General features: G+C 41.0%; 1 protein-coding gene across 1 annotated transcript in view; it reads right to left on the bottom strand.

Annotated features, from left to right (window-relative positions):
• The window catches only part of MRPS14 (mitochondrial ribosomal protein S14), a 28952-nt gene extending 14779 nt beyond the window's left edge, over positions 1-14173 (bottom strand). The window contains exons 1-2 of the mRNA XM_039242384.1: positions 14070-14173; positions 2556-2714 (exon numbers count right to left, since the gene is read on the bottom strand). Of these exons, the coding sequence (XP_039098315.1) occupies positions 2556-2714; positions 14070-14114 (204 nt within the window). The 5' untranslated portion in view covers positions 14115-14173. The remainder of the gene's footprint in view (positions 1-2555; positions 2715-14069) is intronic.
• Positions 14174-14869: the final 696 nt, after the last annotated feature.

Genomic DNA, 14869 nt, shown 5'->3' with positions numbered 1-14869 from the left:
AGAAGGCCTGCATAGACATTTTTTCAAAGAAGACACAGATGGCCAACAGACAAATGAAAAGATGCTCAACATCACTAACCATCAAAATCAAAACCACAATGAGGTATCACCTTACAACTTTCAGAATGGGTAGGATTAAATATTGGCATGGATGTCGAGAAAATGGAATTATCCTGTACTGTTGGTGGGAGTATAAATTGGTGCAGCCACCATGGGAAACGGTATGAAGTTTCTTCAAAAAATGAAAAAACAGAAATACTATACAATGCAATAATCCACTACTGGGTATCTGTCCAAAGAAAACAGAAACACTAATTTGAAACAATATATGTACCCTTATTCTTATTATAGCATTATCTACAATAGTCAAGATATGTAAGCACCCAAGTGTCCAATGATAGATGAATGGATAGAGAAGATGTATATGTATATACAATGGAATATTACTCAGCCTTAAAAAAAAACAATGAGATCCTGCCGTTTGTAATAACACAGATGGACTTACAGGTTATTATACTAAGTGAGATAAGTAAAACAGAGAAAGACAAAAGCCATATGATTTCACTTATATATGAAATCTAAAAAACAAAACAATCAAATAACTAAGATAGAAACTGACCCACAAAAAACAGAAAACCAATGATTGTCAGAGGGCAAGTACGTGGGTATATGGCCAAAAGGGGTGAAGGAGAACAGGAAGTGCAGGCTTCCAGTTATGAAATGAAGAAGTCACAGGGAGGAAAGGTACAGCATAAGGAATATATTTAATGTATCATAAATAGTGTTATATGGTGGCAGATGGTAACTACTCCAGTGGAGAGCACAGCAGTGCATAGAGTTGTTGAATTACTATTGTACACCTGAAACTAACAGGACAGTGTGCGTGAGCTATACTTCAATTAAAAAACAAAAAAAAGGAAAGTACAGCATGGGGAAATCAGTCAATAATACTGCAATAATGTTGCATGGTGATTACATTTATGGCTGAGTAATGTACAAAATTATTGAATCAATGTGTTAGTTACCTGAAACTTATAACAGTATATGTTAATTATACTTCGATCTTTAAAAAAGAGTTATACACTTCCAGTTATAAAATAAGTAAGTCACAGAGATAGGGAATATAGTCAATAATATTGTGATAACATTGTATGGTGACAATGGCTACACTTATCATGGTACACAGAGTAATATATAGAATTAGCAAATCAAATATGTATGTTGCACAGCTGAAAAAAAAATTTCTTTCCTAATCTCCAAAAGCTCGTGCATGTGTTGCCGTTATGAAATATTTAGTGAATTCTATAAAATACAATTAAGTCAATGAATGGTAGATAGTATGTGCCACTTTTAAATATAAAGTGGACTAGAAAGGAGAACAGGCCGGAAGTCAAGTTTCATGGAGGCTGTCCTAAAATAGCTATGTATTATGTATGTATTTACCTATTATATATACATATATACCTCTCCTTGTTCCTAAAAAGATTTAAGTCAGTTTACAAATAAGGAAATTGGGGAACAGGGACCAGGAGTCAATAGCGTGTACTGTGAAAAGCCTAGAAGTCTGTCAGAACTGGGACAGAAGTCTGATCTGTACACTACTTGGTAGGCAACTCAGAGCCAGGATCAGCTTCTGTAACTCACAGTCTTCGAACAGCTATTGCTGGTTTTTATACCAGAGCCATTTCTTCTGAGTGGGGAATGGGGGTGGAGGGTCTTTATAAATAACGTTCTCCACAACATCTTAAGTTGTTTCTCAGAGGCCTCCTCTTATTACTCCGTAATATAAGCAAGTAGCTTAATGCTGTATGGTAAAAGCTGTAATAATGGTGTAGGACGTTCGGTTTTCCACTGATCTGGCTAATCTAGACACGATTTAAAAGAATTAATGGTAATGAATGGCCTGTATATTATTCAGCCAGCTTCTATAAGTGGTTTTTTATTTCACTCTCAGCTTTCGATAGTGTGAGTAGTCTTGAGTTTGAGCTTAGGTTCTCAAGAAGACTTGTGAATGCGGGTGTGCTGTGTTACCACCCAGGTGTAGGACCCATATGTCTCAGGAAACCAAACAGGGTTGACATCCTTTTAAGTTAAGGAATATGACAAGAAAGTAAACCAGATGGACACAAAGGTGGGTGAAGGAGGTCAGAGATGAAGGCGCCCATTGCCCTGGGTGAGGAACAGCTTAGGCCACAAATGACGCACATGGCCTCAATCATCAGCACAGTCTCCCAATACCTTGAGAGTTGAAAGAGTGCGAAGAAATGGGGGAGAGACCCTAGGTCAAAATAACTGTCCAATTTCTGTGTGACTACCATGCACCAGTACTTTCTAAGGGCCATCTACTGAAACAGTTAAAAGGCTAGTTAGGAATGAAAAGTTCTCTTTAATCTGAAATTCACCAATATCACTTCAAGGGTATTAATTTGTATTGACTGGGAGAATTTGATCATATTCTCCAGAAATTATTTTGTTACTAAGTCACAACAGTATCAACAATGCTCTGATAGGAGAATGATCTTGTGGTACATGGGGACGCATCTTAATTAGCTCACCTGAAGGTCTTTCGGCAAAATGGTATTCTTCCTGAGGGAATTGATTCGAAGCCTCTCATCTGCATATTCATAGGCAAGTTTTCGTCTCTTGACGTCACGCAGCATTTTCCAGTCTACGTAATAACCTCGAACTTGGCCTGAAGCTGATGAAGGAACCATCTAAAAGACAAGAACAAGGTGAAAGACAGTGAGACCCAGGCTCTGCTAGTGTCTCCCATTCTGTGATCCCTTTTACTATTTATGACCTAATAGCTTATTTCTAATAATTTTGGATCATTTTAATAACTTAAACTAATAACCTTAATTCAAAATAACCTTACAAATAGACATTAAGCCAAAATGGCGGTATTAATAATGCCAATAAGGCGTGTTGGAAAGTGAAACATTTTCTTAGATTTTTATTATAATTCTGCTTGACCTTTACTTAGGCTAATAGTGGTTTAAAAACCAAATAAGTGTAAGAAGAAATTCAGGGTAGACTCTCTCCCACCTCATCCCTTACCTGCCCAATGACCACCCCTCCACTTTCAAAGGGATCTGCTGTTACTAGATCCCGTGTCTTTCCAGAGACCTTTGTCTATACGAGTACGTATACACACCCTCATCCCACGTTTCATGCCCTCCCTCTTTTTTCTCATTTAACAATGTATCTTGGAGATCTTTCACATCCATGTTAAAAAGCTTCACCTTCTCTTTAGGTTGTATATTCTACTGCATGGATGTGCCATGCATGTGCCAAAAGTCAGATGCTCAACCCACTGAGCCACCCAGGTGCCCCTAATTTTTGTTCTTTTATCTTGTCAAAGGAGTCCCTAAAGCTAGCCATTCTACTAATAAGGCAACTGAGAGCTCTTTAGAAATAATTTTTTTTCCCAGTGTAGCCAATTTAAAGGCTCTGTTGTCTGGCCATTGACAAGTAGGGTCTTATTAATTTTAATGACCCCCCTCTCAGTAAGCCTTTTTATGGCTTAACCAAAGATACTCTCACATGCACTCTCTAAAGTTTAAATAAACTTTAAAGAACAAAAATTAGACTGAAGACAAATAAATGTCCACATCCAATGAAAATAACCCTTTTTTTTTAAGTTTATTTATTTTGGGAGACACAAAGAGCGTGAGCGGGGGGGGGAAGTGGGGGGGAGAGGGGGAGAGACGGGGGAGGGGGGCACCAGGGAGGGGAGAAGGGGGAGAGGGGGAGAAGGGGGGAGGGAGAGGGGGAGAGAGAATCCCAAGCAGGCTCTGTGCTGTTAGCGCAGAACCTGATGCCAGGCTCAAACCCACCAAACTGTGAGATCAGGACCTGAGCTGAAACCAAGAGTCAGAGGCTTAACCGACTGAGCCACCCAGGCACCCCAAAACTTCCCCTTCTTAAAATCCAGCCCTGTCTGTTTTTTAATTTTTTTTTTTTTACAAATAGTTTATTGTCAAATTAGTTTCCACATAACACTCAGTGCTCATCCCCACAAGTGCCCTCCTCCATGCCCATCCCTCCTCCCCCCCATATCCATCAGTCCTCAGTTTTTTTTTTTTACAAATAGTTTATTGTCAAATTAGTTTCCACATAACACTCAGTGCTCATCCCCACAAGTGCCCTCCTCCATGCCCATCCCTCCCCCCCCCCCACATCCATCAGTCCTCAGTTTTTGTCAGCATTCAAGAGTCTCTCATGGTTTGCCTCTCTCCCTTTCCCCCACCATTTCCGCCCTTCTTCTCCCCCTTGTTCCTCCGTCAAGTTCCTCCTAATCCTCCTATACGTGCAAACATATGATATTTGTCCTTCTCTGCCTGACTTATTTCGCTCAGCATAGCACCCTCAAGGTCCATCCATGTTGCTACACATGGCCAGATTTCATTGTTTCTCATTGCCATGTAGTACTCCATGGTATAGATAAACCACATCCTCTTGATCCATTCTTCTGTTGATGGACACTTAGGTTCTTTCCATGTTTTAGCTATTGTTGAGAGTGCTGCTATGAACATTGGGGTACATGTGCTCCTATGCCTCAGCATTTCTGTATCCCTTGGGTAAATTCCTAGCAGTGCTAGCTGGGTCATAGGGGAGTTCCATTGTTAGCTTCCTGAGGAACCTCCACACTGTTTTCCAGAGGGGCTGTACCAGTTTACATTCCCACCAACAGTGTAGGAGGGTGCCCGTTTCTCCACATCCTCGCCAGCATCTAGAGTTCTCTGATCTGCTCATTTTAGCCACTCTGACTGGATTGAGGTGGTATCTCAGTGTGGTTTTGATTTGTATTTCCCTGATGAGGAGGGATGCTGAGCATCGTTTCATGTGTCTGTTGGCCATCTCAGCCCTGTCTGTTTTAACTTCCCATTCTCTACAAGATTCACAGAGAGCACGCCAGCCTAATCTCTAGGTTCAAAGTATATCAGCTATTCTTGTAAATGTTGAAAGCAGAAAGTGAATTTAGCAGAAGCCTGGGGAACAAACTGGAGGGTCTGGTTTACTATGATCAATCCCATTCCGCTTCAGGCATTTTCATGCAATGACCTTTGCAGATGTATCCTAGCCACCCCCCACCGTCCACCAGAGAATTCATGTTCCCTGAACAGCAGCAAACATTTTAAAGGATAAAGTTAATACTTTATACTAATAGAAGGCTTAGAGATGCCAAGGTTGAACTGTATAACCAGAAAGAAGGCTTCTGTTAAAATGCTTTATTTTATACAGACTTGTACAAAGACAGCAATCTTTTGATTCTCATTTTCGGTAAAAATCTCCCTGATAAAAAGAAGTAAATCCATTTAAAAAGGTGAGCCAGTTCCTTGATATTCAGGCTGTGACCCAGTTCTCTGGAGAAAAACGGTCTTTGTCTTACAAATCTCCAAGACCAGAAATGAAACTCTAGAAACAAGTCAAAATCCACCTATTTTTAACAATCTTTAAACCTTGTCTATTTTCAAAATGCACATATTATAAAAGGCCAGGATATTGAAACAAAATTGTCCTGTACTTAAGAAAAAAGGTAAATTTTAAATTGCAATTATCCTGACGCTCTTATAAAAATATTTTTTACTTCCTCTGTCCCTTGGAATGATGAAATCTTATCACATCTCTGAAATGTAAGCACACTCTGCAATCACCTGAGACTAATGGGAAAAAAAGTGGTGGAAAAAGGCCCTTTTTTTTTTCTTCTCTTTAAGTAGCCTCCACTAGATCACGAGTCACATGCTCTACTGACTGAGCCAGCCAGGCGCCCTTTTAAATACAAACTATGGAAAGGCTTCTTAGGCCCAGACTCTAGCACCTCTGATAACAGACAGATATGCTCCAAATCTCCACCTTGAGGAAAACTTGGATACTTTTTCTGTAAATTTTCTACCCCACCTTCTCTAGGACCTAAGAGCCATTCTTTAAAATGCAAAACTTTAGGGAGAAGTTTTCATCCAAAAGATAAATAAAAACAAGGAGGTATTTGGAAATATTAGTAAAAACAAAAGCTATAAATTTTTGTTTATACTTCACCTATGTATTTGTGTCCATATATGTTGTAAGTATGAGATTTTTTCAAACTCCAAATGGTACTGCTAAAATTAATTTGTAAAAGAGTTCTATTTAGTTGGTTTGAAGGCAAGTGCTTATAAAATTTGGGCATTCTAAAACTCTCAGAAAGCTAGAAACTAACTCAAATGTTTTTCAAGTTCATGTGATCTGAAAATAGATTTGATATGAAAACTACTTTCAAAACAGACATATCTTTAGAGTTATCACCATTAAATACATAACTTTTATTCTACCTAAGATATTGTTTACATCTGCCCACCAAAAAATAGCAGATTGGGATACTGGCTGATTTTGTCTAATGCTTAATGTTTGGTAGGTAATTTAAATATAATTATTTAGCAAATAAATAAAAAGTTTTAGGTAACCTTTTAAAATAGTGTCTCCAGAGGCACCTAGGTGGCTCAGTAGGTTAAGTGGCTGACTTCAGCTCAGGTCATGATCTCACAGTTGGTGGATTTGAGCCCCCCATTGGGCTCTGTGCTGACAGCTCAGAGCCTGGAGCCTGCTTCGGATTCCGTGTCTCCCTCTCTCTCTCTGCCCCTCCCCTACTCGCTCTTGGTCTCTCAAAAAAATAAAAAAATAGAGACATAAAACAGTTCTCTAAATCTTTTTAGTAACTTGAAAACTTAAAGTTTTGCTAAGTTAAATGATGAGTTAAGATAAATTCATTAAATATCTAGATCCTTTCCAAATAGGACAAAGTACTAAAACATTAATTACTAAACACAAGTCTATGTACCTTTGGATTCTTATGACAGAGAAATTAAAAGAGGTTTAGATGTGTTAATGTTACAGTAAAATACTTAGTCTGAGTAGCTCAGTAGGTGAAGTGTCCAACTTCAGCTCAGGTCATGATCTCAGAGCTCATTTGTGAGTTTGAGCCCCAAATCAGGCTCAGTTCCATTAACACAGAGCCTGCTTCAGAACCTCTGTCCCTTCGCTCTCTGCCCCTCCCTTACTCACTTTCCCTCTCTCTCTCAAAAATATTTTAAAAAATTCAAAGAGACACACGTTTCTTGAAATTATAAAATGTATTCATATATTTGCAAATTTAAGGACTGTTGGTTACCAGACCATTCACAGTTGCTTACTTCTTAGTTTTCACTAGAAATTCGTTTCTAAGGTTAAAAATTCAAATTAATACATGTAATTGAAACTACTAAAAATAAGGGAAACATCTCCAAATGCCAAGAAAGTAAGATATGTTTTCACTAAAAACAAGTATGAGAATTAGAGATGAATTTTTGTTAAGGGGAAAACAAATTAAAGAAAAACACATGACAAAACCAAAATGTAGGGGAAGAAAGTTACATGTTTGTTGGAAAAGGAGTCTTTGGAAGAAATTTTAATGTGTGATCAAGCTGGTTCAGACTACAATGAAATTACTTTACAAAATGAGTTTTAAGGGACACCTGGGTGGCTCAGTTAAGTGTGTGACTCTTGATCTTGGCTCAGGTCATGATCCCAGAGTTCCTGAGTTAGAGGTGCACTGAGGGCTGGGCTCAGTGAGGCTCTGCTCAGGATTCTCTCTCTCCCCATCTCCGACCCTCCCCTGGCTCATGTGCACGTGTGTGCACTCTCTCTCAAATAAACTTTAAAAATAAATGATGTCTTTGACCTGGAATATTCTGAAAGGTTTGTTAATTAACATATAAAAGGGGGAAGGGGAAGGAGCTGGGGGAAAATATGTAAAAATAAGTAAAACATGGGAAGCATTGTCAAGTTAATACTGTCCTTTTTTTTTAAGGTTTTATTTATTTCTAGGAGAGAGACAGAGACAGAGACAGACAGACAGACAGACAGACAGACAGCGTGAGCAGGGGAGGGTCAGAGAGAGAGGGAGTCACAGACTCTGAAACAGGCTCCAGGCTCTGAGCTGGCAGTCAGCACAGAGCCCGATGCGGGGCTCAAACCCACGAACCGCGAGATCATGACCTAAGCAAAAGTCGGACACTTAACCGACTAAGCCACCCAGGCGCCCCAAGTAATACTAAGTCTTTACATTGTATTTGTAAGACTGGGACACGTGGATAAATTGGCATTTTGGAAACATCCTCAGAGAAAAACAGTTCTTGAGCCCCACTGGAAAAGACCTTACCAAGTACTCCTGACCACTGACGCTACAGTAAAACTAAAAAGTATTAAGTCTTGGGTACACAACCCACAGCTTAAAAAAATAAAAGGCTCCACTTCCCCTGTCCATACAGATGTGGCAGACCTCTAAATCAAAATTACAAGAAAGAGAAGCAGCTGCTCTTGAGGCAGCCTGCTTCAGCCCAAGATGACAGATCGATTTCATATTAAAAACATAAAATCCATCCATTCTTTTTCCTTCGCTCTGGCACTGGCCTGGAAAGATTAATGTCCCCATCCGTATCTGCCAGGCTGTTGCCAGGAGGACATAACCTCTGTAATTTCAGGCTAGGAAAAAAAAATCTAACTGTGCTCTTAACTTTTCACAAGCAAAATAACACATCTCATCTGTCGATTCCCCTGAATTTACATTGTTGAGTTAAAAAGGACCTACCAGGAGGCTTTCACGACTCAGGATTCATTCCTTTTGACAAGTCCCTATTTCTCTGGTTAGAGATACACATAAATGAGGCTATGATCAAGAACTCTGCCTTCATTCTTAAAATTATTGCAAAATCTGTTGCTAAGGCAACAGCAGCCCAATACAGATCCTTAATAATAAAACAGCTCTTGGTTTTCTTTTATCTGAGCAAAATGTCTGTGCTTATGGCCACCATCTGCTCTGCTTGGATTAACACTTCTGGGGAAACGGAAACTCAATTACATAAGATCACAGAACAAGCCCCTTGGCTTAAAAAGGGAGCTCCTTGCATGGGGTCCTTTGAATTACTTAATTTTGATTGGTTTGGGTCTTGAGAACCATAGTTCTATAGTGCACTCCATGTATTGGGAATTACCTGGCTTCTAGCAATTGTAAGAATTTCTGTGGTCTGCTGTATTCTCTTAAAAGCTTTAAATACATGTTCACAGCTGCTAACCACCAAGCAAATGATCTCCCTAACACCTGAAACATCTGTGGGTGCCTGGCGGGCGTAGTTGGTGGAGTGTGCTACTCCTGATCTTGGGGTGCTGATCAAGCCCCACGTTGGGCATAGGGATTGTTTAAAAAAAAAAATTAAAAAGGACTTGAAACATCTAAGGAACAAAGAAAGTGACCAACTTAAAAAACTGTGAACCCGAAGCCATGACCTGTGAATATCCCAGAGATTAAGCCATGACCTATGGATGGGTCACACAAGGGAATAACAGAAACTGCTAGAATTTAAGGTTGGTACCTGAGAGTGGCGCTAATGCCTTTAATTTTGATCACATAAGTTTGATCTAAAGGGGATAACTGTAAAATGGAAAACCACAGACCCAAGTCTGAACCAGGGCTTAATACCTGATCTAACTGCAGTTTCAACCTCCCCCCAGCAAAGCAGTCTTAACTGGGCAGTTGGGAATTTTCTGGTGGGTGCCAATGAGTGCCACATGGCCCTCCATCCCTGTGAAGGAAGATGAGGTCATCTGCATAAGACCCTCATGCTCTTTCCCCCTAAGGGAAGGTGATCTTACCTGAAAAAATTCTTTTATTCTGCTGGTGACTTTCTTGCCCCATCCTCCTTCCTATAAAAATCTTTATTTTCTACAGAACCTGAGAGCTTCCCTCTATTTGCTAGATGGGATGGTGCCTGACTCAAGAATGACTTAATAAAGCCAATTAGATCTTTAAGTTTACTCAGCTGCATTTTGTTTAACATATTGCAGGCATAGATTGTATAGGCCACTAGAAACTCAAGACTCTTCCAAACCAGAGCAAACGCTATGTGTTAATTAAATTTCGGCTACAGAAAGTAATGATGGCTTCCAATAAAAGCTGTTCATAGAAATGTACATCAGCATAATACATAATATAAAAGTGAAGATGAGATTACTGGAAAGCCCAATCTATTAATAAAAGATAAACTGAATGCCTTCAGAGCTAAAATTCTCACGGAGAAAAACAACAATTCTACAATCACTTTTGGAAGACAAGCACAAATGGAATTTCAATACTGATTTGACACATAACTGAGTCAAATGAACACCATGGTCACTGTAGCTGGGCTGGAAACAAGTGTCCCGGAAACGGGAGCTTCACTAAGGCTTTGAAGGGACTGACAGAATTTTTTTTTTAATGTTTTATTTATTTCTAGGGGGAAGGGGGAGGGGGAGAGAAGGGGAGAGGGGGAGAGAGAGAGAGAGAGAGAGAGAGCGCGTGAGCAGGGGGGAGTCACACAGGCGCCCCAGGACTGACAGAATTTTTATACAGCGGGAGGGGGGGGGGGCATGGGGAAATGGAGAGAAGGTGAAGTTTGTCCCAACCCAAAAGGAAAATGAGCAAGATATATTCATAAGACAAGGGGAGATATTCTGGCTGAAAGAAACAATTCGTGTTGAGGGGCAATGTACAGTTTGCTTTTACCTACGAAACTTAAAGTTAAGGAGACTTAGAAATCAAAATTAAACATTTTCCTTTGATTCTTTCCCACACTATTCCTAATCAACTTCCTCTCTACCAACTCCTGTAGGTTTCTATTTATTTTAAAATACCTCTCATTCTTTTTTTGTATAATTTTTTTCTGACTAGAAATACACGCTTAAAACATTTATTGGTCGGTTACATTACTTCTGTGAATGTTTTACATCCTTTGCCTACATTTCTATTATTAGTATTTTCTTACTGGTTAATGCTGTATATATGAGATTGCAATCTATTCTGCACACATTCTATCCTGTCCCTGTCACCTCCCCAAATGCCTCCACTGGGCCCTATTCATGTTGTATGGTCATCAAAATCTTTGAAATCCTCAACTTCTCTGACCATCTGCAGATTTTTGCTCTAGCTGAATCTTGAATCCCTCCTGATAGCTTCCCCTGGAGGTTTTTTCTCCCACAATTGGGCATGGAGGTGTGCAGGGAAGTGTACTGCTCGCTCTTCAGGGCAGCTCCCAAACCTTCCTTCCTGAAAGGTAGCTGTGCCTTTAATGCTTTTGAGTTATACCTCCCACCAACCCTCACTCTTGCACTCATCTACCATAGTCTTCCTTTCATTTTTAAGTGAATCTAGATCCTGGCTCACTGTTACTCTCTCCAATATTAGTATTTTTTAAGTAGGCTCCAACACAGGGTTTGAATTCATGATCCCTGAGATTACGACAGGAGCTGAGATCAAGAATAAGATGCTTAGCGGGGCGCCTGGGTGGATCAGTCAGTTAAGCATCCAACTTTGGCTCAGGTCACTATCTCATGGTTGGTGGGTTCAAGCCCCGCGCCGGGCTCTGTGCTGACAGCCAGCTCAGAGCCTGGAGCCTGTTTCAGATTCTCTGTGTGTGTCTCTCTCTGACCCACCCCCCCCCCCCACGCTGTCTCTCTCTCTCAGAAATAAATAAAACATTTAAAAAAAGAATAAGATGCTTAGGGGTGCCTGCGTGGCTCAGTTGGTTGAGCATCCGACTTCCACTCAGGTCATGATCTTGCACTTACTGAGTTCTACCCTGCACTGGGCTCTCTCCTGTCAGTGTGGAGCCAGCTATCAGATCCTCTGTCCCCTTCTCTCTCCTGCCCCTCCCCTGCTCCTCTTTCTCATAAAAATAAACATTAAAAAAAAAAAAAAAAGAGTCAGATGCTCTCTCTCCAATATTCTTGTCCTAATTCTTGGTGAGCTCAATACACATGAAATTATATCTCCTGATCTCTCTGTACCTCAAATTCCTCTCTTCCAGTGACTTTTGTACTTATTTCTTTGCTCTGAGTCTTTTATTACCATTAAGTGCAAGCTTTCTATTATCTCAGTTTTGTGTATCTCATTCTCTATTGCTTATTTCTAGCTTGCTCCTTCAAACACCCCAATAACAATTCCTGTGAGGTTTTTAAGTCATTGATCCTACCACCTTTTCACTCTCGGCTCTTGATTTCCTGTCTCCTCTTACCCAGCCTGAATTTCCGTGTGTAAATACAATGTTGTCTTTCCTACATCCTCAACTCTCTGGCCCCTCTCTAACATCACTGTACTTGCTTCAATTCTTGTTACTAGTTTTCCCGTCTACTCCTATTTCACACCATTTCTTCTTTCCTTAAATCCCTAACACCTGCTCCCACATCCTCACATGCCACTGATGACTTCTCTTTAATTATAAAATTAGAAGCAATCAGGAACTTCCATAAACATCCAGTTAAATCTACCCACTTACCAGCATCTGTAATCATATGCTGTACATTCCCTCCTGTTATTAAAGATCCATTCTAATAGAGTAGCCGCTAACCACATATTGCTACCGAACACTTAAAATGTTACAACTAGTACAACTGGGGAACATTAATTCCTAATTTTATTTAATTTTAATTCATTAAAAATTTAAACTGAAGTCGGGGCGCCTGGATGGCTCAGTCGGATGAGTGTCTGACTTTATCTCATGGCTTTTGAGTTCAAGCCCCGCATAGGGCTCTGTGCTGACAGCTCAGAGCCTGGAGCCTGCTTTGGATTCTGTGTCCCTCTCTCACTCTGCCCCTCCCTTGCTCACACTCTGTCTCCCTATCTCCCTCAAGATTAAATTAAACATTTAAAATTAAAAAAAAAATTAAACTGAAGCAGCTGTAAATATTAAACAACTTTATTGTTTTGGTAGGACTATATTTTCCATTTTAATAGTGGAAAATTTGGCATCCAAACAGATGTGCTATAAGTAAAATTCAAACTGGATTTTGAAGATCTAGTATGAAAAAAGAATGCAAATATGTCATAAGTCATTTTCATAGATTACATATTGAATGAATATTTTAGATATGCTGGCTTCAAATATTTTATTAAAATTAATTTCACGTTTCTTTTTGCTTTAAAAAAATTTTTTTTAATGTTTATTTCTGAGAGAGAGACAGCATGAGCAGGGGAGGGTCAGAGAGAGAGGGAGACACAGAATCTGAAGCCGACTCCACGCTCTCAGCTAGCTGTCAGTGCGGAGCCTGACGTGGCTCGAATCCAAGCACCGTGGGATCATGACCTGAGATCACGACCTGAGCCGAAGTTGGATGCTTAACTAACTGAGCCACGCAGACACCCCTCTTTTTGCTTTTTTAACATGGCTACTAGAACTTTTTAAATTACACATGTAGTTGGCATTATATTTCTATTGGACAATGCCAACACAGATGATGTTGTCCATCTCCATGTTCCTTAAACCAAATAATGGAACAGAAGTCCCAGCACCTTTTACCTACGCAGGGCACAGCTCCAGCAAGTCTTCCCTCTCTTAATTTTCCCCACGCTACAGGATCTTTCTCTTTAACACCAAAACCTGCAGTTAACTTCTGTCACGTGAAAACACAAGGACCTAAAACACTCTTAACCCACCTCTCCTTCCAGCTACTGACCCATTTTTCTGCTCCCCTTTGTGGCAAAACATCTGCAAGGGTCTGTCTACCCTCGTAGTCTCCCAATTTCTTTCCTCATTTTTTCTTGAACGCTTTGGCCCCACCACGCCATTAAAACTGCTGTGATGAAGGCCCAACCTCCACACTACTACAACCAACAGCCAATTCTCTCCCCCTTTTAATAGGTCTGTCAACTCTGAGCAGAGAGCGGACTACTCCCTGCTTCCAGCAATTCTGTCACCTGCTTCTGGGCCACGACACTCTCCAAGCTTTCCCTCTCCCTCGCTGAACTCCCGTCAAGGCTTCTTCGCTCGGATCTCCTTGCTTAACGCTGGGGATCCCTGGGGCCTCAATCCATGGACCCCTTCTCTTCTCCACCTGCACTAACTTCTTATAAATCGGCGGCAATCTGAAGCTTTCAACGCCTGTCAGTTATAGGCTTAGGAACACCGCCAAATCTGTAGCTCGGGTCCGCACTGGACACTACAGCGGGCAGAGTAGTAGGGAACCCGTGGGTTTGGGGACTCAGTGGGGAGACGGAGGACTGGGGCTAAGGGCGCGGTCCTGACCTGCCGTACGGTCCGAAGCAAACAACCCAGCATGGAGGCCGCCATGTTGCTCGCCCCAAACGCCGAACGGGCGCAATTTTATTGACTGCAAATTACGGCGCAGACGCGAGGGGCGGGGCCCGGGCCGTGGGGGGCGGGGCAGAGGCGGATCTTTAGCCTACCTCAGGAGGGCTCATTGGCTTCGCGTTCTCGCGGTATTTCAAGGAACATGGGCAAATAAAAAACCGGAAGGGAGCGCGGATTTGGAACAGATGATGCAGTTCTGTGCTTCCGCCTTGTTGCAGACTTTACTTCAGCTTTTTAATTTTTATTAGTATTGTTATTTTTTACTGTTTACTTATGAGAGAGAGAAAGGCAGAATGCAGGCAGGGGAGGGGCAGAGAGAGAGGAAGACACAGAATCTGAAGCAGATTCCAGACTAAGCTGTCAGCACAGAGGTCTAGGAGGGGCTCGAACTCATATAAACTGCAAGATCATGACCTGAGCTGAAGTCAGACGTTTAACCAACTCACCACCCCGGCGCCTCATTCTTCAGCTTTACATACTAATGAGCTCCCTTCGTTCCTACCCACCTACTTTCCTTCCACTCCCAGACCCTCCAGCTCATCTTCATCAATTTCTCTTTCCCTGAGCCTTTCTATTGTCTCGGTCAACCTGCTTCTCCTCCTCCATCCAGTTTAGGATGCTATTTGCCATGAACCTGGAATTATTGCCAACTCCTTCTTCTCTGTCCTTGTAGATTCTGCAAATCTTTTCTGTCTCTATAATGGTGATAATTATCATGTTAATGATGGCAATGA

Source organism: Hyaena hyaena, unplaced genomic scaffold, assembly GCF_003009895.1.
Source record: "Hyaena hyaena isolate Hyena2069 unplaced genomic scaffold, ASM300989v1 scaffold_209, whole genome shotgun sequence".
NCBI lineage: Eukaryota > Metazoa > Chordata > Mammalia > Carnivora > Hyaenidae > Hyaena > Hyaena hyaena.
The sequence above is the reverse complement of the archived record's forward strand: the minus strand, read 5'-3'. Positions and strand labels throughout refer to the sequence as shown.